At 43.8% G+C, this 25,530-nt stretch overlaps 1 protein-coding gene across 5 annotated transcripts; it reads right to left on the bottom strand.

Moving 5' to 3' along the window:
• Positions 1-427: 427 nt before the first annotated feature.
• Positions 428-24,589, bottom strand: HMGA1 (high mobility group AT-hook 1). 5 transcript variants are annotated; one of them, XM_033918653.1, is made up of 7 exons: positions 24,409-24,589; positions 14,782-14,823; positions 13,213-13,327; positions 11,644-11,694; positions 9,978-10,058; positions 8,698-8,748; positions 428-800 (listed from the first exon to the last, which is right to left on the bottom strand). In XM_033918653.1, exons 3-7 carry the CDS (start codon positions 13,312-13,314, stop codon positions 744-746), a joined length of 342 nt encoding a protein of 113 aa, XP_033774544.1. In that variant the 5' UTR covers positions 13,315-13,327; positions 14,782-14,823; positions 24,409-24,589; the 3' UTR covers positions 428-743. The 5 variants fall into 5 exon arrangements, with proteins under 5 accessions (XP_033774544.1, XP_033774547.1, XP_033774545.1 ...); XM_033918656.1 differs by lacking the exon at positions 11,644-11,694 and adding an exon at positions 24,236-24,317; XM_033918654.1 differs by lacking the exon at positions 14,782-14,823.
• Between the last annotated feature and the right edge of the window lie 941 nt (positions 24,590-25,530).

The raw sequence follows: 25,530 nt of genomic DNA on the forward strand, positions 1-25,530 counted from the left end.
CACTTGGTCAAGAAAAATCGCTCCTACCTTGGTATACTTTACTGTGCTGTTGGAGCATTGTGCATCAGGGCCAGAGAGATTATGCATCTCTCAGGGGGAGGGGGAAATCTGACTTGAATTTATGCCCAGGAGTGATGAGGAGAGTGGAACAGCAGCACTTGAGGGGGAGAGGAGGCTGAGGGTTCAGCCACAGAAGCATTTGTCTATCCAGGAGATGAGAACATGGAATCTGAAACCAGTCTCTTTTTATAAGGGGTGAGGAAGGGGCAGAATGGAAACTAAAGGGGATACTGTAAAAACAGTGAGGCACTCAGCCCTACCGAAGAGAGATTACTAAAAAAAAAAAAAAAAGAAGGGAAAAAATTAATTAGAAGAGATGTCCCCACTGCCCTCTGTTTACAATCCCTGAAAAGGAGACTCAAAAATGTGTAGGTTAAATTTTAACCCTGTCCAGAAAACAAAACAAAACAAACAAAATCATTCTCACCGCCTCCCCCATAAACCCAACACTGCACATATCCAAGTCCAGAACCCCGGAAGATCGAGACTGAGATCCCTCTCCCAACCTTTTCCCGCCAACTTCACTATTAGTCCTTGGCTGGGGTGGGGTACTCTCCAGCAATAATGCAGTGGGTGGGTTACCCCACCCCAAGTGCAAGACGGAGGTCTGACATCTTGAAGCCTGGAGCCAATGGGAAACTGGGGCGCTGAGTGATGGTGAGGTTGCGTCAGTCTGAGGTGCTTCACTGTTCTTCCTCTGAAGACTCCTGGGACCCAGCCTCCTCCTCGTCCTCCTTCTCCTGTAAGAGGGGAGTAAAAACAAACAACCACTGATGGAACTCAAAGAACCTTTAGAAAATGTAGAAGAGGCCTGAAAATCATAGTTGTCCAGAGCAGGTTTTAATTTATAGGATCTGTATTTGGCCAATGGATAATGATGCCTTCAGAACTGCTCAATGTGGTATCCCAGGAAGGCAGATCAGGGTGGAAAGGCTGCCCAGGCATTCATCTTTATAAAACTAAAGCTATTTTTGCTAGTTTGCTACTAGCTTCTAGATGAAAGATATCTTCACCCTCCATCTGGCTTGCTCTCCAAACTGTCACACAGCTAATCAGCACTGAATATCCAGAAGGATCCTATGTGCTATTCTGTAAGGGTAAGTGATATAGCCTCAAATGCAAGAGGTGGGGGGGAGGGGAAGGGTGAACACATGGACAAGCACAAGCATAGGTGCCAGCTTTGTGGGTGCTAGAGCACCCCCAATTAAGGTCGTTCCACTCCCGCTCTGTTCCGTCCCCCAACCCCAGCCCCACGTAAACCTTGTCTCTTCGGGCCAAGTCTGGAGTGCATTTGGCACATGCGCAGATGCAACGTGATGTCACCGCGATGTCTCAACAGCTTTTCAAAACCCAGACAAAGTGCCAGGTTTTGAAAAGCCGTCCGAACAGTCCTCTATAAAGAGGACATGTCTGGGTAAATCCAGAGGTCTGATAACCCTAGACCTCGGTCCCCCCAGAGTCTCCGGCCATATCCATGCCCTTATTCCGGTTCTTCCTCCCTACAACTCAAACCTTCACAAAAAACAACGAACAATGTTGCACTTTCAATTTGGACAGGGAGAAGAAAGCCAGAAACAGCCTGGCATGTTCCGCCTGTAAAATAATTTTCTTCAACGGGTTAACCCTTTCAGGACCAAGGGACATATTTGTCCCATAACTTTAAAATCCTATAAATTTTGATTGGGATAGTCTACAGTTCTAAATTTGATATGTACGGATTCCATATGATACTGCCTTTATGTAAACAAACTGGTTCCGACAATCATTCATTAGCGTCGTTGCCAGATTGACGAGAAGATTCACTTGCCACACTGTCCATAAGCCAGAAGTGTGATTTTTTTAAAAAAAAATAATGATATTTCACAAAAAAAATCAATTTTTTGGCATCTGCAAGCCCTTTTTACCATAAAAATGTCGTCAAAACCACAAAAATTGGCCTACGATCCTTATGGTCCTGAAAGGGTTAAGAGAACCAAGATCTTCCAGCAGACAAACAACAGACACGCATGGACTCAAATATATGGTATTCACTTATGCTTACAGAGATATACAGATAGGTAGTGACATACTATACACACTCAGACACATATACAGGGGCTGATGCACAAAGCTGTGTGTTAGAACCATAACGGCACGGCTCTAATACACAGCATTGTGAATTTTCTCCATATTTGTTTATTATTGATTGATTGATTCAGTTTTCTATACCATTCTCCCCAGGGAGCTCAGAATAGTTTACATGAATTTATTCAGGTACTCAAGCATTTTTCCCTGTCTGTCCTGTTGGGCTCACAATCTATCTAATGTACCTGGGGCAATGGGGAGATTAAGTGATGCCCAGAGTCTCAAGGGGCAGCATTGGTAGTCTAAGGGAAAATTCTCTAACTGCGTAGGGTCGAGCCCTACCATTTTGGAATATGGCACTATAGAGGCAAGAGTGAATGGGCATCATTCATGTCTCTTTTTTTTTTTTTTTTTTAAGATTATGCAGGGAAGGGGGCCTTGGAGGCTCACCAGGCTACAGGGAAATGTTTTGAGAGTGGCAGGGGAGGATCCATTAATCCAAGTTTCCAAGTTTATTTGTCACTTGATATGCCATCTATCAAAGTAGATGGAACCTATGCACAATACCAGGCAGAGCTCTGGGTTTCTGGCCCAGAAATATCTAAGAAAAATAATCATTTAAATTCAATCATTAAATTATAGAGAGTGCCCAGGGGCCTATTTTCAAAGCACTTACCCCCCTCTTTTACGAAACAAGCTGAACGGCCTGCGCTGCTCCCGACGCTCACTGAGTTCCTATAAGCGTCGGGAGCAACGTGGGCCATTCAGCGTGGCGCCCCACGCTAGAAACTGCCATCACAGTTTCGTAAAAGAGGGAGTTAGACTTACAAAGTTCCATAATAACCTATGGAACTTTGTAAGTTTAAGTGCTTTGAAAATGAGCCCCATGTTTAGGCAGACTGGGTAGACCATTTGGGTCTTTATCTGCCATCATCTACTATGCTAATAACTAAACATTTTACAATATTTTAGTAAAATACAGCTAAAAAAAAAACCCCAGTATCAGGTAAAAAATAGAAATAAAATTGCTGGGGTTTATTAACCAAAATAAACTGACTGAATCCAATAGAAAAGGGGGAACAGGGAAATAAAAAATATATCGAGATAGAAAAGAAAAGGAAGGGGGGAGGAAAATACAATAGGTAGGTCTACCAATGTGTACTGTAGGGGAGGGAGGAAGAAGTCATCTGGCAGGTGAGCGACTGGAGTTATCAAGTCAGGGATCAAAATACAGTGATAAGAGCAGAGAGCAGAGCTGGTTTTAAGAAGGGTTGACAATTTTCCTGGAGGAAAAGTCCATAGTCTGTTATTGAGACAGACATAGGATAAGCCACTGCTTGCCTCGGATCGGTAGTATGGAATCTTGCTACTCTTTGGGGATTCTGTTTGGAATATTTCTACTCTTTAGGGTTCCAGAATCTTACTGCATCTGTTATCTTCATCTTATCGTAACTTTACGTTGCTATTTATCCCCAACAGGTCCTGTCGGACATTACCTTACTAAAATGTACATATTACATTTTCGCTCAGAAAAATTGTATTTCTATACTATTGCCTCCTGAGGTCTCTGATCTCTGTATTTCCTCTGAATATCTACTTATTGTATTTCGCTGAATGTCCAGCACTCTTGATTGTAAACCGCCTAGAAGTCGCAAGATTGTGGCGGTATAGAAGAATAAAGTTATTATTATTATTACTTGTTGGAATGTTGCTACTCTTTGGGTTTTGGCCAGGTACTAGAGACCTGGATTGACCATCGTGAGTATGGGCGACTGGGCTAGATTGACCTCTGGCCTGACCCAATAAGGTTATTCTTATGATCTTATACATAGAAACATAGAAACATAGTGGCAGAAAAGGGCTATAGCCCACCAAGTCTGCCCATTCCAGAGTATTCGCTCCCGAATTTACTCTCTTAAAGATCCCACGTGAGCATCCCATTTACTCTTAAAATCCTTCACGCTGCTGGCCTCAACAACCTGCAGTGGGAGTCTGTTCTACTGATCCACCACTCTTAGGTGAAGAAGTACTTTCTGGAGTCTCCATGAAACTTCCCTCCTCTGATTTTTAGCGGATGCCCTCTGGTGGTCGAGGGACCCATGAGACAGAAGATATCATCTTCTGACTCGATGCGACCCGTGATGTACTTAAACGTTTCAATCATGACTCCCCTCTCTCTTCGTTCCTCAAGTGAGTACAGCCGCAACTTCTTTAGTCTTTCTTCATACGTTAGATCCTTTAGCCCCGAGACCATCCTGGTGGCCATTCGCAGAACCGACTCGATCCTCTGAGGCGGCATGAAAGCATTCGTCTTGTGCTCTGCCTTAACAGTCTTTTGCACACTTTTTTACATTGGGGCTGGATAGCTTAACAGCTTCATTTCAATGCTGTGTACTGGTGTCCTATGCGTGGCTTCCCACAGCATTATCCTGTGCAGGAAAATGCCTCTCTGCAATGTGCGGCCATAGAATTGCAAGCAGAAGCCACGCTAACCCTGCACCAATGTCTGAGGAATCTTTCTGCTTCAGCCCCACTGTGACCCCTCGTGATCTTCCTCCACAGACCCCTCATGAGCTTAGGACAGTTACTTCACTCTTCACTTAAGTTGTGAAGTCTCTGGTGGAGGGACTTCCCCACTGGACAGGCATTTGCCAATCGCTTGCAGCTTGGATTTGGAAAGGCAAATAATTACACCTAAAATCCATATCCATGTCCCCTCTCTCTCAGCCGCAGAACTATACACATGCAAACAATATGCACACTGTGACAGAGTGAGCTGTACTGAGTCACAGCAGTCCAGGATTCTGACTCAGCTGTCTCCACTTCCTCCCGGCTTCATTCATAAAATCTGGATTGTGTAGCCTGTCTTCAGTGAGGGAGCATGCCACATTGAAAGGGTGTGGGGGTGGAAGAGGTAAAGAGGGGCTCCAACAGGAAGTGACTGATTGTATGTTGTTTCCTCCCTTAGGGGCTGGCTGCATGCCTGGATATCAACACATGTGTCAGAGACTCCTGGCTTCCTCACACATACACTTAAATCCTGAGGCTGGGAGAAGGGGAGGGATTGCAAAAACAAAGATACAAAAATCAGTAGCATCTCAGAAGAATCCCTTCTTTGGACTCATTAGGAGGGAGAATTTAGGAGACACATGAAAAGCAAGAAACTACAGAAAAGGGTTACCAGGGTCATCAGCTCTGGTAACCCTATAAATGAAAGGCTGGAATAATTTTGATTCTCATCAAAATCCACTTTTACAATCAAAAGCAGATCTCAAATTAAGGGACCCTTTTACTAAGCTGAGGTAAACACTGATGCGTACTTTTATCGCAGGTCAATATGCTGAGGTGAACCGCGGTCGTTTTGCATGTGTGTATGTTACTCATGCCTAACCTGACCATTTTTTCCCCCCTCAAAACAGGACAGGACCCCCGGTACTTTTTTTAAAATCCCGGCGGCCGCCTCATGTCCTGATGTCTTCTGGCAGCGGCAGAGCGGCGCACAAGGCAGGGGCGAGCTTTCCCGTGCCTTTCTGGTCCCGCACCACACACTGAATGGCTGCCGTCAGTTCTTGCGGGACTCACGAGAACTGACGGCAGCCATTCGGTGAGCTTCACAGGACCAGGCAGGCACGCCGCAAGACATCAGGACAGGAGGCAGCCGCCAGAATTTTAAAAAAGGTAGCGGGGGTGGGAGGGCTGTATTCGCTATGGTACTTGTTTCTACAGCGGGCCCCTGAAAATGGGATAATTCGGCGTCCCGAAGCTATGCTTGGGGACAATGGGACAGGCTCCCTAAAAACGGGATGGTCCCGTTCAAAACGGGATGTATTGTCACGTTACTCATGCCCTAAAATTAAAATGTATTTTTTAGCACTGGGGGCATGTTTAGGGGCGGAATGTCAGCGCAGCTATGCCAATTAATTAGCACATGGGCATTGCTGCATGCCAACTGATTAGCACAAGATTAGTGATTGAACCCTTAGGCCCATATTCTATAGATGGCGCCTTAACTAAGGTGCTGGTAAGGCATGTTAAGCGTAAAACACCATTTAAAAGGGATTATAAAATTCAAGGTGTCTCCTGGTGCCTAAAACAACAGTGCCTGCATCACACCTATGGAGGCGCCACTGTAGGCGTGGCTAATGTCAGAAGTCACGCTAGATAATATATCAATGTTTTATAAATTCTTTCTTAGTCCAGTTTCTTTACAACAGTACATCTTAGGGATTCAGATATCCACCATTATCGATAGATACAGGTGGTGGGATTCTTCATGATTCCAAGTACTATTTCCCAACTATTTATTTATTTCAGTTTATTTTATATAAATATAATAAATAATAGACTTAAACTAAACTAAACCTTAAGTTTGTATACCGCATCATCTCCACAGAAGTGGAGCTCGACACGGTTTACAGGAATTAATATAGAAAGGAACTCCAATGGAAAGAAGAAGGGCTTAGTAAAAAAAGAAAGAAAGAGGGGACTTAGTATAATGGAGAGGGAGGGAGTAGTTACATTTTAGAGAAAAGCCAAGTTTTCAAATGTTTTCGGAAGCGTTGGAGGGAGGTCGAACTCCGAAGAGGGGCAGTAAAGCTGTTCCACAGCTCGGTGATCCTGAAGAGGAGGGATGTCCCAAGTTTTCCTGTACGGGATATGCCTTTTAAAGAGGGGAAGGATAGTTTGAATTTTTGAGTGGATCTGGTGGAGTTAGGATTCGGGGAGAGCCAAGATAGTGGAAAAAAGGGAGGAAGGATGCCGTGTAGAGATTTGAAGGCTAGACAGGCGCATTTATAATGAACCCTGAGGATAACTGGGAGCCAGTGAAGCTTAGACAGAAGCGGGGAGACGTGGTCGAATTTGCTTTTTGCAAAGATTAGTTTAGCCGCGGTGTTCTGAATCCGCTGAAGTCTGAGAAGACTTTTCTTTGTTAGGCTTAAGTAGATGGAGTTGCAGTAATCCAGTCTGGATAGAATAATGGATTGAACGAGAACAGCGAAGTGTTGTTGGTGGAAGCAGGATCTGACTTTCCTTAACATGTGAAGATTGAAAAAAGCATTATTAGCTTATTCAAAGTCCATTCCCCTTCCCGACGCGTTTCGCCGAACTTTCTCAAGGTCGGGGGAACTGGACATTACAACATAGCTTCTCCTAGTATAATCAGCCATTGAATACTAGGAGAAGCTATGCTGTAATGTCCAGTTCCCCCGACCTTGAGAAAGTTCGGTGAAACGCGTGGGGGAGGGGAATGGCCTTTGAATAAGCTAAGTCTATTATTTATTATATTTATATAAAATAATTGAAATAAGTAAATAGTTGGGAAATAGTACTTGGAATCATGAAGAATCTCACCACCTGTATCTATCGATAATGGTGGATATCTGAATTCCTAAGATGTACTGTTGTAAAGAAACTGGACTAAGAAAGAATTTATAAAACATTGATATATTATCTAGCGCTACTATATTATCTAAGTTGGAGTGAACTGTTTTGGTGTAAAGAGTGAGATTCTCTTTATATTATATATACTATAAATATCGAACAATGCCAGAAGTGGCACTAAGTGTCGTAAAGCGCCTCCGTAAGTACGATTCACCGTGAAAGGTAGGTCTTGAGAACCCTGGCTTACATTTCTGGCGCCTACCATTCCCGAAGGTGCGATTCTTTAAATAGCGCTGCCGCGTGATGGACAAGCAATCAGTGGCCGATTTTATGGCAGCCGCCGCCAGCACAGTTTATAAAATCTGGGTCTTACTGCCTACAAAATAGGTGTCGGTTAAGCGCTTACCCACTAATGACTGTGCAATAATGGGACTATTGGCACCAGGCCATTATTACAGAAACAGGAATGCTATAGAGTGGCCTTGAGGCATGGGAATGACTCGCACTGGGGATAGCACAGGCCACTTTTTAGAGCGGCTTAGTAAAAAGGCTTCTATATTTCTAGTTTGTTCCCATTCTGGTGGTGCACGCATGAGGTCTTTGTTCTCTGAAGTGCCCTGGACTGAGTAGCACCAGTCCTCTAACATAAAGAATGACACAGGGACAAATTTTTCTCCGTCCCCGCGGAAACACATTTTCCTGTCCTGGCAAGCTCTTTTCCTGTCCCTGAAAGCTCTGTCCTCATCTGCACAAGCCTCAAAACACTTTAAAATCATAAGTAGCAACATTCTAGAGCTCAGATTGTGATGTCATAATGCCTCATTCCACCAATGCCTAAGCTCCGTCCTCAACTGGTCAAGCCTCAAACACTTTAAAATCATAAGTAGCAACATTCTAGAGCTCAGATTGTGATGTCATAATGCCTCATTCCGCCAATGCCTAAGCTGCGTCCTCATCTGCACAAGCCTCAAACACTTTAAAATCATAAGTGTTCAAGGCTTGTGCGGTTAAGGCAGCGCTTACAGGAATAGGGCAGGGTCAGTGACAAAACTCATGGGGATGGGACGGGGAAATTGAGTTCCTGCGGGGGATGGGGATAAATTTGTCCCCGTATCATTCTCTACTCTAACACTCCCTAATCCCAGAAGCTGCTTTCACCTTTGCACAACACTGAACGTGGACTGCACTTACTGATTTTCTGGGTCTGCCTCTGAGTTGTCTTCCAGACGTCCCTCCGGATTTCTAAAGAGCATAACAGAACATAATCAGTTAAAAAAGCAGCCTCACCCCGGAGGGAAAAAATAAATAAATATTTTTTTTATGAAAGTGAGCATAGCTAAGGTTAGACACCCAGGTGCAGAAGGCACAGAAGGAAGGTGGTGCTCATATCCAGCTATATAAAAGGGAATAAAAGGAGGACCTAACATTTAGAGCAATGGGTCAAGGGTCAGATAAATTGGGGTTCAAATCTCTGGTGTCCCACTGACACTTCTCTTGACCTTAGGCAAGACATTTTTGGCCCACTGTTCATTCCTTCCAAGCAAATAGTAATCAAAAACAGATAATACCATCGCCTGCAACACTATCCTGAACATAGGAACCACCAGATAAGGCTCAAGTCCATTCGCTAACCGAAGATTGAAATACACCTTCCAAACTACTACCAGCACAGGGATGGGCAACTCTGGTCCTTGAGGGACCGGAATCCAGTCAGGTTTCCCCCAATGAAAGCAGTGCATGCAAATAGATCTCGTGCATATTCATTGGGGAAATCCTGAAAACCCAACTGGATTCCGGCCCTCGAGGACCGGAGTTGCCTACCCCTGTACTAGCACCTGCCCTCTCATGGTAAGTCCTGAGTCCACAAGCACGCCAGCACTCATTTTTCTCACACTCTTTCTTTTCTCTAACACAGTAAAGGGGCAATTTTATGAGAAGCTGCTTAGTTTTAGGTGTTACAAGGAGTATAAATGCTGGTATTTTAGCTACTTGTGTAAATGACCTCCTATATAATACATGCGTAAATTTCATGGTGCATACCTTCACTGTGGGTGTGCACAGGGGTAGAATATACCGATATGATTTCTTACTTTGCACATGTACTTGTGGAAAGTACATGCTAACCCTGGAATTCATTACTGACAGATATAAGACAAGAACTTGGTGTCAATGTGTTGCGTCTGTGTGCACTATAACCATGACTTGCTTATTTTAGAAAATACACACTTGAAACTTCATCTCTGCTCAAACTCCACCCCTGGGAACACCTACAGATAGATCACATAAAAGTATAAGCACATTTTTCAAGTGTATATGTGGTCACACCATGTTATAAAAGTTCTTCTCTGCACGCGAGAACAGGCTGTACATGGAGAAATGTACTCCCAGCATGCACTAGTACAGTTTTCTAGGAACAGCGTATGAACATGGAATTCACACCCTCCTCACCATGGAAGGAATGCTTCACTTACCCTCCCTTTGGATGAATTCTTGTTTTTACTTCCCTTGGGCCTCCCTCGCGGTCTCTTAGCAGTTGGGGCTTCGCTGGGCTCCTGTGGGCAACAAGCGATTGTTAAAAGGGAACTCAGCACACAAATGGGCCATCAGGAGATTATGGCGGCAAAAGCTCTTTGCTGCACCAAATTTAAGCACAAATTTACAGCTACCTTTCAATTTATCGGCTAAATCCGTAGAACAAACCTTCTTAGGAAACCTTAAAAAAAAATTCAGTTGTGCCTCAAATGTGTTATGCTCGGATTAAGAACACAGGGACGGACCAAAAGTCCATCAACCCCAGTATCCTGTCTATCTGAATAATGGCTTATATACTTTTGTTTTAACCCTGCTAAACCAACTGCTTTTACCACATTCTCCGACAATGAATTCCAGAGTTTAATTACATGTTGAGTGAAGAAATATTTTCTCTGCTTTTTTTTTTTAAAACTGCTGCTTAGTAGCTCCATCGCATGCCCCCCCTAGTCTTGGTATTTTTGAAAAGAGTATACATCACGGGACGGGTCGAGGTGGAAGATGATATCTTTCTTCTCAAAGGACCCTCGAACACAAGAGGACATCCGCTCAAACTCAGGGGAGGGAAGTTTCGTGGAGACGTCAGGAAGTACTTCTTCACGGAACGAGTGATAGAACATTGGAACAAGCTTCCAGTACAGATGATCGAGGCCCGCAGTATCCCAGACTTCAAGAATAAATGGGATACCTATGTGGGATCACTGCGAGAGTCATACCAATGAATAGGGTCGCTAGGATGTAGACTTAATAGAGCAGGTCAGTAGAGTTAAGGGGGCCAGTAGACTTAAAAGGGGGTCAATGGTATGGGCAGACTTGATGGGCTATAGCCCTTATCTGCCGTCATCTTTCTATGTTTCTATACCAGCGATTCACATCTACCCTCATTCCACTCCACTCAGTATTTTATAGACTTCTATCATATCTCCCCTGAGCCTCTGACAATAACAGTCGAGCATTACTAGAAGGGAGGCTACTGTCCCCCTCCCCATCAATCAGAGGGAGGAAGTTTTCCATAGGGAAAGACACAAAGTATTGTCATCATGGTTGACTCTATAGCAGCAATCCTTTAATTATGGCTTTTGGGCAGATGCAGCCCACAAGAGGTCATTTTTAGTAAGAATTCTTAAAAAAAATAATAATAATAATTTAATGTAGCTGAATCTGATCCATGGAAGATAAAATCTATTTATTTTTTTTTTTTAGAGCTTTCATATATTTGACTGAATTGAATGTTTTGTTTGTACTTTTGTTAAACTGCTGGATTTGTTCCATTGTATTGAAAGAATAAAGGATTGCACATCCATTGCAGGACCCGTTACCGATGACCACTAACATAGGCATTCTGCTGAAACACAGTCCTTGTCGGGTCTTATTGGTTCTTCATATCTATTCTTGAGGCCCATCATGCATGTTTTGTTGTGTTTATTTGGTTGTTTGGTTTGTTTTTTTGTTTTTACTATGCTCCAACATTGTCGAAGAACATGCTCATATCGTTAAAATTGCCTTATCTTCAATTAAAGCCCTTACACCAGCTATCTTATCGCTAACTCAAAATATGCATGCCTTATCCTTATTTGAAGCCCTTACTCCAACTATCTTATCACTAACCTTTATGTACGTAGACTTGTAACCTGTTCTGGGCTGTTTTGGGAGGTCGGGCTAGAAAATCGAATAAATAAAAAGAAGTTAGATATGGCTTTTAGCTTCTAGGCTCCATAACCATTTACCAGTGCTGGTCTTATCACTAAGGGAGAAATTTATCACAGGGTACTACCACGTTAGCATATGCTAAACGCTAAAGACGCAGAGGGGCTTTTTCAATAGGACGTCTAAGTCTAATTTGGACATTTGCAGTTTCTAAAATGTATATTGAATTTATGTTATGTTGTTTTTGTGTTTCATTGCAATATTGTATTTCAGTGTTTCATTATGCTTTTATAGTATATGCTTTTTTGACATATTTTTTTAGCGAGGCAATCTAGAAATGTATTAAATCAATGGTGACACAGGTAATACTACGAACATTAGCATCAATCAAGGCAGACAGCAAAATGACTGCCTTCTTCCCCCTAATAAGCTGAGAGACTGCACCTACTTTCCCCCCCTAAAAAATAGTGAGGTTGATATTCAGCATGGTTTAAGCGGGCAGGAGCTTCTCCTGCCCACTTAAATCACATTGAGAGGTCTGTCCGCCAATGTTCAGCAGCACTTAACCAAGTAGTGTCACTGAATATCAGCTCTGACTGTCAGTAGCATCGCAAGTGTCAAAAGTGTCCTGTGCAACCCCCCCCCCCCAACTGACATGATGCATACCTGCCCCGCCCACTTTAGTGACATCAGCAAAAGAGAAGCCCTGGCCGCACACCGCTTGCTACAGACCTGATAACTGCCCCAGCGCAATCCAGACAGTGCTGGGGTGATCTGGAGATGGAGTTGGGGCAGAGCTAGAAGGTATGCATACATTGACAATATTCAGCGCTGATGCCCACATGGCTAACTGGGCAGAGAAGACTGCATGTGGGTATTAGCACTGAATGTCAGCAAGTACTTGCATAAGTTCAGGGTCCACCGATAACCCAGATATTCAATGCCTAGACGTGGCTCGGTACTTAATATTCAAACCTCATTTAGCAAGCAGAGGTCAGTGAACACTAATCATTAAAATTAATAATATTGCTCCTCTACTTTTCATTCATCCTACCTTTTGTTTCTTACTATGATCTTCCACTGCAGGTAATTGAGGCCAGCAGCGTGCCAGATTTAAAAAAAAAATGGGATAAGCATGTGGGATCTCTTCATGGAAGAAATTAGGGAGGTGGGTCATTAGAGTGGGCAGACTTGGTGGGCCATGGCCCTTTTATGCCGTCATTTTCTATGTTTCTATAATATTACTGTTTTATAGTTATAATACTGATCAGTTCTAAAATTCTGAAATAACTTTTGATATTAATATTGTAACCTTGTGTTCACCCTCCTATTTCTTCTTTTCTCTACTACTGCTACCACTTATTTCTATAGCGCTGCCACACGTATACAGCGCTGTACATTAAACATGTAAGAGACAATCCCTGTTCGATCTCTCTATTATTGTAAACCACTTATATACCTTGCTGGATGGATGGTATATCAAAGCTGAATGCTGAATACTAATATTGCATGAAATGAGAGAATTTAGACCTGGGGATGCTTCCTGGGCCGGCCACGCCCTCTCTTCTCAGTCGTCTCTTTCTCTTGCTTGGACGCCAGCATCTGACCTGTCTTCGCACCCGATTCACTCATCTTCCTTCTGCTCCTAAGAAAAAGGATGAGATTACAAAGAAACAGATGTTTGCATGGATGTGGTAGGGGTAGAGAATTCCAGAGGAAAGAAACCCTGAAGAGAAATGCACGATGTCTTATGGATTCTAGCTGGGCATGTCTAGGACTGGGAAGGAGTAGATGGTGATCATGAATGGACCAAAGTAATTTAACTGCTGAGTAGGGGGACAATAAGGCCAGATAAAAAGGAAGGCCCATTCTGAAGACAAGTCCCATCTCCCCTGAAACCTAACACACTGTAGGGCAGGGCTGCCCAAGCCCGGTCCTCGAGATCTACCGGCAGACCAGGTTTTCTGGATATCCACAATGAACATGCATGAGAGAGATTTGCATACCAAGAAGGGCAGTGCAGGCAAATCTCTCTCATGAGCGTCGGGAGCAGCGCGGGCCATTCATGGCGGCTCTTTGCACTAAAAACTGCTAACGCAGTTTAATAAAGAGGCTCTTAGTAAAAGGACCCCTTAATTCTCTTCCTACTGGTGATAAAACTCTAGCTCACCCGACGAGGGCCACCAGGGTGAGCACAACTTTCATCTTGGTGTTGTTGATCTGTTTGCCACTGTCTTTGGTTACTCCTTGGATGTATTCTCTAAAGCCAGTGCTTTCCTGTACTAGAGGTCTGCACGGGAACGGGGATCGCGGGAATCCTGCGGGTCCCGCGGGAATCCCCCCTAACTCAAGGGACTCCCACGGGGACCCCCCTCTGGCCCACGGGACTCCCACGGGGATGGAAGGCTTTGGAAGCAGGGTACATCCATATAATATAATGGACACATCAGCCTTAGTAAAAGAGGGGGGTTTATAAGTTAATTACCTGAACAGAAAACAAAAAAAGGGTTCCACCAAAGAGATTCCACAAGGAAAACAGCAGCGCAAACACAAAAGAAACTGGAATTGATGATCTTGTCAGAAGTAATTGCTGCTTTTTATGGGGACGGGCGGGGATGGAGGTAATTCCTTGCATGGATGGGTGGGGACGGAGAGGATCCCAACGAGAACGGGTGGGGACGGAGAGAATCCTGGTAGGGACGGGTGGGGACGGAGGGGATCCTGACGGGGATGGGTGGGATTTTTTTATCCCGCGCAACTCTCTATCCTGTACCTCCCTCCGTCCCTCTCACTTCATTTGGCATAGACGGAGAATCCCTGTACCTCCTTTTTAAGCAGTCACATGTATGATTAGCAGCCACAGAGATACCCACGTTCAGCAGGCACAGCCTGGTGCCACATGGCAGTCAGGGAATTACATACATGTGGTTTTCTCACTTGTTATTAGAGATTAAATTACTGGCTTCTGCTTCTAACTCATGAGTCACTCTTAGCTCACAAATAAACACATGTCTGCAATTCCTTGAAATAATGTGTACCAGTGAGAAAGAAAACCATGGAGACCTACAGCAGACTGCCCTGTAGGAAGGCTGTACTAACCCTCTAGAAGTCAGTTTCTCCCTCAAGAGGCAATATCTTTTCCTAGAAGACAAAAATAAAAATGTGTATTTATTAAGTGAACTATTCACAATGACATGATATGAGATTATAGGGAACATAACATAAGAATATAAGAACTGCCATAATGAGTTGGATCAAAGAACTATCAAGCCCAGTGATTTTCAACTCAAGAGGAAGAGCCAATGCTGGCACGATTCTACGATTTTACAAAGATCCAATCTGGATTTTTCTTTATTAAAAAAAGGGAGCTGATTAAATCAGTTTTAGAGGGGTTTTTTTTGTCTACATTTGGCTCTTATCAAGCACACCTGTTTTAAAGCAGCTCACAAATCTCTAATGTCAGCTATTGCTGGCTACAGGAACCACACCCTCCAGGTGCTACATTCGAGAACTTAGTATCACCCTATGGGAAAGTGTAATCTGTTTGTTTTTTTTGGTTTAACAAGCTAATTTTGTCTCCCTCCAGAACCAATCTAGACTAGAGTCAAACTTCCCTACTAATGGACCTTCTCGCTGCCCTCTGGAAACAGATGCATAGGGCAGGCACTGAAGTGGCTGTTGATTATTTTTCTGTTGGGTTATTTGGCAGGAATATTGGGATCCAGTCCGAAAAAAGAGTGAGAACTGTGTTGTGACTCTCAGCAGCTACTGACACTAACCCCAAGCGGGTCAACAACAGACACAGGATGTTGGGGTTCACATGTTCCAGTATGGGGATAAAAGGAGAGCGCGATGAAACATACATACAGCCAGGCAACAGAAAGGAACAAAGCCCAAAGCAAACCTTAGACCAGGGGTAGGGAACTCCGGTCCTCGAGAGCCGTAGTCCAGTCGGGTTTTCAGGATTTCCCCAATGAATATGCATTGAAAGCAGTGCATTAGCTATCGTTAGACGTTAGGCGGTGAAGAGATACCTGACGATTCATGGAATTGGGGTCGGAAGGGAGAGTAAAATCTTAAATAAAATAGTGGCAAATTCAGGGCTCCTTTAACTAAGCTGCGTTAGCTGTTTTAGCGCACACTAAACCCGCTCTACATGGCTAGAACTAATGCCAGCTCAATACTGGCGTTAAGGTCTAGCGTGGGTGGCGATTTAGTGCGCGCTGTTCCATACGTTAACTCCCTAACTCAGCTTAGTAAAAGGAGCCCTTGGTTGTCTTTCCTTAAATTTCTTCAGTATAAAAGAGTAATTTTTTAATTTTTGAAATTAAACGTGAATGTTGTAATTGTTTATTACAAAATAATTAAAAAATGTGTTCAAATTATAAGAAAAGAAACTGAAATTTTTATTCAAAAATAAACAATGGTTCAGAAGTTACAGCTATTTTATGCGAAACGTAATTTCCTGTGCAATATTTTAAAAATTTGCCCGCATTTTGGCATAGATTGGCGAAAAATGCCCGGAAACAATGTGTTGATTATGACTATTGTTTGTGAAATGGGACATTTGAACTTGCTGTATTTTTTTAAATTATAATTTAAATTTATCAGGAGTCAGTACATTTTTATCGACTCCAATTCCAAGTACCCAAAATTGTCTCCGACTCCGACTCTGACTCCACATCTTTGTGGGGTCAGCCCTGGAGGGAAGAGGTATGTGGGTCTCATCACACTGTAATACAGCTGAAGAAAATCACATTGAAGATACAAGCAAGAGAACTTAAGAGACAGGCCGCTAAACTGGGGATACCCAGAAAGGGTGGTTCACACTGCATATAATTACAGCTAACAACGTGGATAGAGACCTTCTGCTTTCAGACATGCAGGCAGAGGTTAATGAATGGAATCCAACCTGTGTATTAAGATTTGGGAAGGGCATTGAAGAAGTGGCAGCGGTATTACGGAAACATTGGTCAATAGTCCAACCGCACCCTACTTTTGAGGACAAGAGTCTAATGGATTGCACAAAGCAGAAATCATAATTTAAAAGAAATACTTTGTCCAGCAGATGTTCTTCCTATGAATTCAGTTACTGTCTTTGATGGAATGTGGGAAATGTCAAATGTGCGATTCCACACTGGAACTGATCGGATATTTTTAATTCTTCCACAAATGAGGCACAAGTTTCCATTAAGACATAAAACCACATAAGAACATAAGAAGTTGCCTCCGCTGAGGCAGATCAGAGGTCCATCTCGCCCAGCGGTCCGCTCCCGTGGCGGCCCATCAGGCCTATTGCCTGAGTAGTGGTCCCTGCCTATTTCTATAACTTATCTCTACTCCTATCTGTACCCCTCAATCCCTTTTTCCTCTAGGAACCTATCCAAACCTTCTTTGAAGTCCTGTAACGTGCTCCTGCCTATCACAGCCTCCGGAAGCACGTGCCATGTATCCACCACCCTCTGGGTGAAAAAGAACTTCCTAGCGTTTGTTCTAAACCTGTTCCCTTTCAATTTCTCCGAGTGCCCCCTTGTACTTGTGGTTCCCCATAATTTGAAAAATCTGTCCCTGTCTACTTTTTCTATGCCTTTCAGGATCTTGAAGGTTTCTATCATGTCTCCCCTAAGTCTCCGCTTCTCCACGGAGAACAGCCCCAGTTTTTTCAATCTGTCAGTATATGAGAGGCTTTCCATACCCTTTATTAGCTTAGTTGCTCTTCTCTGGACTCCCTCAAGTAATGCCATGTCCTTCTTGAGGTACGGTGACCAGAACTGGACACAGTATTCCAGATATGGGTGCACCATTGCTTTTGTGGTGCATGCAATAGCATGCCCGTGTAACAAATTATGTGGGTCTTTTACTAAGGCGCGCTAGCCAATTTAGCGCACGCTAAAAATTAACACTAAACGCACGCTAAATCGGCTACTGCACCTTAGTAAAAGGACCCCTATATAGAAGAGAAACTACAAGACCGTTTCAAGTAAGATTTGGAGAACACAGAAGGAGTTTATCACGTAATAAAATTGATGAACCACTGGTGCAACATTATAAGACCTATGAACATTCATTATCGATGCTGATATGCGGTCTTATAGATCATGTGCCACCGTTTAGAAGAGGAGGTGATAGAAGGTTAGCCCTCCTACACAGAGAACATGAGTGGATCTTCCGTTTGAAATTTGAGGAGGCGGCCTTAACCTTAAACTAAGTGGCACTTGTTTTTTCAAGGCTGTCAATCGACCCAATTTTTTTTGGGTGTGTAGACATCCCATTTTAGAAGAGATATCAAGCATTCCATAAGCGAGAGATTATGAAATCGTCATTTTATCAACCTGCGAGTTTAGTCAACATTTAAAATCTAATATTTAAACTAGGTAAACGTCCTAGCTGATGTCACCCGCTGGTCTGTTCCTTGGCCATCTTTGCCGCCAGTGTGGAAATAGGATAGTGAGCTTGATGGACCCTTCGGTCTGTCCCAGTATGGCAGTTCTTATGTGAGCCAAGTATAGGACAATCAAGTCATTGTGACATCACTGATGAGTTTGTCTCTTAGGCACTTGTGGAATGAGGCTTTATGACATCACCATCTCAGCTCTGGAATGTTGCTACTCTTTGGGTTTCTGCCTGGTACTTGGGACCTGGGTTGGCCACTATTGGAAACAGGATACTGGGCTTGATGGACCTTCAGGCTGTCCCAGTATGGCAGCTCTTATGTGAGTCAAGTATAGAATAACCAGCTATTGTGAAATCACTGATGAGGCTGGGTCTTAGGCATTGGTGAAATGAGACATTATGACATCACAATCTCAGCTCTGGAATGTTGCTACTCTTGAGTTTCTGCCTGGTACTCGGGACCTGGGATTGCCACTGTTGGAAACAGGATACTGGACCTTTGGTCTGTTCCACTATGGCAATTCTTATGTTCTTTTATAGAGCTGTGTTAAGTACTAGCACATGCTTACCACAGCTGAAAAAGGCTTGCTTATAACATGTGCTGAGGTGTCCTGCAATAATTTTGCAATATACGTGCACAAACTGCATGCAAAACAAATTAATTAACTTTTTTGCTTAGGGTATGTGTCTGGGGGTTGAAGAGGAGAATTCAGAAATTATTACATGGAAATGCAGACACACCAATTAGCGTATGAGCACTTCCTGCTTAGGACCCCTAAATATGCTATTAAATAATAAATCATTAAATATAAAAACTAACAGAATACATGCATGGTACAGCAAATACACAATCACTTAAATACAAAAATGTAACATACTGTAAATATTACTTTCAAATTCCCAGACTCTTTGATTTCAATGGGGTTTGATGTAACGAAGTAATCAAAATAATCCCCTTTCACTGGAGAGGGTAGAATATTGTTATATTACATAGACAAACCTGCTGCATGTAAAGAAAAACTCCTAATTGGGTAATTTAACCTATGTACATATAGGGGAGTATATGGCTAGGGTGACAGCTTTCTAAGACCCTTATGCTATGAGGAGCCCCCACTATGAGAGAATATGCTAATACGACTAGTCAAAACCCAAAGTTTATCCACCTCTTTCAACAATGAAATACATAGCAGTGGATAAAGTCTGATGTCCTATATAGCATAACAGCTGCGTTTTCTGCAGGTTGTGATATATTTTACTGGTCCAATATAGTAACCTAATAACACTGTTGTAGACAGTGGCAGACAAAGACCTGTACAGTTCATCCAATCCGCCCAACAAGATACACTCATAGCATACAGTATAATGCAATACGATATACGATACGAGTATGTTCTTGCTATTTTCAGACTGTAGAATTCTGCCCGGTAATAGATTAGATTAGATTTGCCCACGCCAGCCCGTCCAGATCTGTCTAGCCACAACTGGGGCACAAACCATAGAAGCCTGCCTGGCACTGGCCATTTTCCCCCCAATTACTGGAGCTGCTATCGACGACGCTAAACGTTAAGTGGTCCAGACCACACGGGGCACCTCCTCAGATGCTTACAAGACCTCTGTGGTCTGGAAAGCTCACATCACTTTCGATCATTCTTATGTTGGTCCCATAAGAGGTATAACGACGAATATAGATTCCTAGTTAATTGTCAGCTCAATTATTTAAACTGTCCGAATGGCAGCATTGCTTTAAGAAACAAACAAGAGTACGGTGAACATTCTGAGTTGGAAAAGCGTGCGCCCGCACGCACACACACACACATATATCATATGCCATACAAAGACGAAGGGCTCCTTTTAAAAAAGGTGCGCTAGCGGTTTTAGCGCGCGCTTAGCTGGCGTCAGTATTTTCCGTGTAGCGCGCACCAAAAACGCTAGCGCACCTTTGTACAAGGAGCCCTAAGGGATCATTTAACTCTGGTGCACTAAGTGCTAACAAGCCCATTTTATCCTTACGAGCTTCACTAAAATCTTATTAAAAGGACCCCTAAGCTTAATATTTAGAAGTATCATGTCCAATTATGCACGTTTATTGGATTGATCTCGCATAGGCAGCATTAGAGCGATCACGATTGCTGAGTTGGGCTATCAAAATCTCCCAAGAGTGTGTGTGTGGGGGGGGGGAGGGTGCCACGCCTGAAGATTTGCCTCAGGCGCCTAGTACTCGGATCCCAGCCCCGTCACGGCCTGCGGCAGTCACATTCCTGCACCGAAAAATTAACCTTAGTCAGGCAACGGAGATAGCTGCATATGTGACGTCTGATGGGGGCCTAACACACCAAGATCTAAGGCAGCGATGCTAAAGTGAAACCCACATACACATAACTAAAGGTACATTCACACACAGGCCTACTGTTGTGCAGGAGATAAGAATCAACTGGCTTAATCCAGTCTTCCCTGTGTGTATGTCTCTCTCTCTGGCACTCTAATTAAAACAGCACCCAGCCCTTCACCACGTGTTTTTTTAACCAGTCTCTGAGCTCTGCACATTTTATAGACAGACACAAACATAAGCAGCAAATCTGTAGAAATACTATACTGATCCAAACATAAGATGAGGTGGGGGTTTTTTTTTTGCCATCTAATATGTTAAACCCCCTCTCCCCCTCCAGTTTTATACGACTAGTGGAAGCAGAGCACAAATAACTTCCCAGATGCAGCCTGATGATGTCCTTCTGCTGGGCCTTAAGCAATAGCTGCATTTCTGCTTTCAGTCAGGAAAGCCAGCCTGGTAGCAACTGCTGCATCTCCGCTCGGTCCTGCCCAGCGCACAACCTGGTTATGGCTGCTTTTCCTCCCATAGAGCGCAGCAGCAGGCTGGAGCAAGGTCAGGAAGGTAGGACTAGGGTCTGGATGAGGATGAGAAGCAGTAAGGATGGTGGGGAGACTGGGGAAGATAGACTGCTGACCTGAAAGGATGCCAGAGGGGAAGGAGTGTGGAAGAGAGCAGATCTGAAAGTAGAGAGGCCGCTTTCTCTTGCCTGAGATCCATAGAGAGCCTGTTCCAACAAACAGGGCCCTGAACAGAAAGCATCACTTTCCGGTGACTCAGAAGTTTACCACCCACAGGGAGGGCACATCCAAAACAAAGCTTATCTCCAGAACGTAAACTCCATGATGGAACATCGCAACAGCTCCGGACCACCAACATTCAATAGTTTAAAAATTAAACACAGGGTCTTAAACTCGATACCAGCCCTGATTGGCAGCCAATGCAGATCTTTCAAAACAGGCGTAATGTGCTCAAACCGAGAGACGTGCGCCACCAAGCGCAAGTTAAAACAGGGGTCAGCTTCAAAAACCTCTCAGCAGTTTCAGAGTCCAAATAGTGGAGTGGAACCAATGAAACGGATCACCGGGCTCATGCAGTCTGCCAAACTTCAATCCTGGGTCAATGCTGCAGGCTCCAGCCACTTTCTGGCTTTCTCCTCACTCCTTCATTACTAGGGATCCTCTAAGCCAGGGATGTCAAAGTCCCTCCTCGAGGGCCACAATCCAGTCGGGTTTTCAGGATTTACCCAATGAATATGCATGAGATCTATTAGCATACAATGAAAGCAATGCATGCAAATAGATGTCATGCATATTCATTGTGGGAATCCTGAAAACCCGACTGGATTGCGGCCCTCGAGCAGGGACTTTGACACTCCTGCTCTAAGCCAGGGGTAGGCAATTCTGGTCCTCGAGAGCCACAGGCAGGCCAGGTTTTCAGGATATCCACCATAAATATGCATGAGATAGATTTGCATCTCAAGGAGGCAGTGCATGCAAATCCATCTCATACATATTCATTGTGGATATCCTGAAAACCTGACCTGCCTGTGGTTCTCTAGGACTGGAATTGTCTGTCCCTGCTCTAGGCTCATGCTAGGCTTTCACAAAGTCTGTTATGCTTTTTTGTTTCCACTACTTGTAAAGGAGTCCATTCCATGCCTCCATTACCCTTTCTGAGAAGCATTATTTCCTGATGTTGTTCCTGAGTTTGTCCTCTGGAGCCTCACATCATGACTGCTTGTTCTAGTACAGGGGTGTCAAAAGTCCCTCCTCCAGGGCCGCAATCCAGTCGGGTTTTCAGGATTTCCCCAATGAATATGCATGAGATCTATTAGCATACAATGAAAGCAGTGCATGCAAAGAGATCTCGTGCATATTCATTGGGGGAAATCCTGAAAACCCGACTGGATTGCGGCCCTTGAGGAGGGACTTTGACATCCCTGTTCTAGTGCTATGTGGCTCAAGCCTTGGAGTACCCCCTACCCAGTCTGGTTTTTAGGATATCCATCATGAAATATGAAGAAGAGAAATTTTCATACACTGGCTCCACTGCATGCAGGTCTTTCTCCTACAGCAGTGCTTCCCAAACCTGTCCTGGGGGAACCCAAGCCAGTCAGATTTTCAGGATATCTGCAAGGAATATTCATGAGTTAGATCTGTATGCATTGCCTCAGTTGCTTGCGAAACTAACTCATGAATATTCAGTGTGGATATCCTGAAAACCTGGTCAGTAGGGGTTCCACTAGGACAGGTTTGGGTTGTGGATATCCTGGACAGATCTGGGAATCACTGTTTCTAGAGCAGGGGTTCTCAACACAATGTTTGGGACATACCAGCTGGTCAGGTTTTCAGGATACCCGCAATGAATATGCATGAGATAGATTTGCATGCACTTCCTCCATTGTATGCAAATTTATCTCATGCATATCCATTCTGGGTATCCTGAAAACCTGATTGGCTAGGTGTATCTCAAGGACTGGGTTGTTCTTCTGAAAAAGGCTTACTTCCTTTACCCAGTTTATACCTTTCAGATATGTGAAAATCTCCAGGGATTCAAGACAAAGTTAGACAAGTTCCTGCTGAACCAGAACATATGCAGGTAAGGCTAGACTCTAGCAGGGCACTGGTCTTTGACCTAAGGGCCGCCGTGGGAGCGGACTGCTGGGCATGATGGGCAATGGGCCACTGGTCTAACCCAGCAGCGGCAAATCTTATGTTCATCATATTTCTCTCCTCTAGCTGTGCCTTTATAGGCCCTCAAGTCTCTTCTCACGTGATTTTTGGAGCAGCCTCCATACCACTTTGGAAGAATTGAACACAGTATTCAAGGCAGTGTCTTCCCCATTACCTGTGCAGGAGACATAAGCCAGGGCCACAGCAATCTGTGCAGGTAGTGCGACTGCACAGGGCATAAGGGAGGCAGAAGTGCCCAAATTCTGCCCTTTCCATTGCCTCCCCTGCTTGGCCATGATGCAATGAATGGGGTGGGACATTTCTGCCTCAGGTTGCTCTTATGCTCCCCAGCATCCCATTGGCTCTTGCCACTTATCATATTATTTTGTCATCTTGAACATGATCAAAGCAACCCCCCTCCCCCAACTGGTTGCTACCTATCAGTTTCTAGTCCATATCCTATACCCCCTTGGACTTCCACATACTACGACTACTATTATATTATTTATAGTGCTACCAAACACAAGCAGGGCTGTACATTGAGCATGCAAGAAACTGTCCCTGCTTGACAGAGCTTACAATCTAATGAACCAACCTTGCACTCTTGAAGTGAATCTTAACTGCTAAATACTTAACACTGCTCTCAGTTTTCTTAGGTGAACCCTTTTCAGTGCACACCCTTGAGCTAATTCCACAGTCATCCAATCAAAAAATGTCTGAAATTTATTTCAGCTGATCTCCTTCCTGTATAAACTTGCTGGCTTGTTCTTGCCACAATTTGGGTTCTAGGTATTTCACACTTCTTCCCCTTAGCAGGGTCCCCATTAATTTCCTCCTCCTTCGTTTAAACTATATATATTATTTCTCCAGCCTCCCTGGACCACACAGTAACTCACATGCACCCACAAATCAGAGAGAAACCACAAGCAGAGATTACTCAGCACCCACACACAGAGAGGTTAAAAAAAAATCTATTTCTCGTGTATATATATATATATATATATATATACACACATTACTGGCATGCAGATATCATGTAATACCGTAATTATACAATGCACAACGCAGATTACATGTTATCATTCATCCCCGTGCAAAACACTACCATGATCGAAAAGGAGCTTAACCCCCCCCCCCCCCCCCCCCAGCAGCCACTCACAGAATGCGCTCTCTTCCTGTCCTTTGCTCCTGGGTCGCCTTTGATCCAATTAAAACATAAAGCCTTTCTTTCCGGGTTGCTGCTGTTTGAAGCAGGGAGAGAGATGCACAGACATATAAAACACAGCAGCAGGAGGCCTCCCTTTTATACCAATAATAAATAATAAAAAATACCTCTTCTTTCAAGAGGAAGGAGACTGGGTCGAAACCATTCAGGGGAAAGCCGAAGAGGAGGGCCGCAGGGCTCACTGGAGGGGGATCCAGCTGCTAAAAATAGCCAAATCCCACCAGAAATGAAAGCAAAGCTGCCAGGGTGCAAAGAACCTGAGGGGTAGCCGGGACTGAGGCCGGCGACGTCACGGCAAGGGGCGGAGACATGCAGATGAGGGGGAGATTTAAAAGGACAGCTGGGAATGGCAAAAAAAACAAAACAAAAACCCTCTTCCCAATGCCTTTGCAGGTTGATAGGCAGGCCTGAGCCGTGCTCAGAGGTCAGACCTCGCATATTGCCCATCGCCTCCCCCTGTTTGAAAGCTACAGTGCTTGTTCTGAGCTTTTAGGTCACAGAATTGCTACAGCTGATGCCAGATGCAGGACCAAGTGGGCCACTGGCCAATTGTTTCTGCCTGTACTGCAAAAGTTAAAGGATGCCTTTTAACTGCCCACCTTACAGGCTTGACTACCTGCAGGTTTATGCTGCTTATCCTAAGAATAAGCAGTGAGCCTAGGAAACTGGAGTTCCCACATGTTCATCACCCCAGCCTCTGATCTTTCTATTGTCTTGGTCAGTTTATCATTACCTTAATCTATACCTATTTCAGGTACAGTATACTTAAATTCTATCACCATGGGGGGGGGATGTGGGACCCTGTGTGGAGAAGCATTATAGAGCCTCATTTGCATAATCCAATAAAGACTGAATAAAGAGCATATGGAAAAAAAATTATACATATAAAGCTACAGTAGCTCAATATATATGTGTAAATGCCATTGAGCTATATATATAATGTGTAATTACCATATATACTGTATACAATAACAAATACAGTAGCTCAACGGTAATTCTGGCTCTGCTGTCTGGATGTTGACTTCCATTGACAGTTAGCTTTATCTGCCTGTTATGAATATAAGTAGACTAAGTATTCTGCCCTGTAATCATCAGAACCCCATGCAAGGATCACTCTGATACATGTAAAACATGGCTGCAGCAGGAATGGATAGCATATGCTATCATAAATGGTGCAGATCTTTTATTTCAAACATCAAAGTTTTTTTTTTTTTTAAATATATATCTCC

The sequence above is a fragment of the Geotrypetes seraphini genome, chromosome 13 (assembly GCF_902459505.1).
Source record: "Geotrypetes seraphini chromosome 13, aGeoSer1.1, whole genome shotgun sequence".
Lineage (NCBI taxonomy): Eukaryota > Metazoa > Chordata > Amphibia > Gymnophiona > Dermophiidae > Geotrypetes > Geotrypetes seraphini.

Coding starts and splice junctions, on each gene's coding strand:
- HMGA1 (XM_033918654.1), bottom strand. CDS start 13,314: ATGAGTGAATCGGGTGCGAAGACAGGTCAGATGCTGGCGTCCAAGCAA. Junction 11,695..13,212: donor GGCCCAGGAAGCATCCCCAG/GTCTAAATTCTC, acceptor TCGATTTTCTAG/CCCGACCTCCCAAAACAGCC. Junction 10,059..11,643: donor ACAAGTCTACGTACATAAAG/GTTAGTGATAAG, acceptor TGTTGCCCACAG/GAGCCCAGCGAAGCCCCAAC.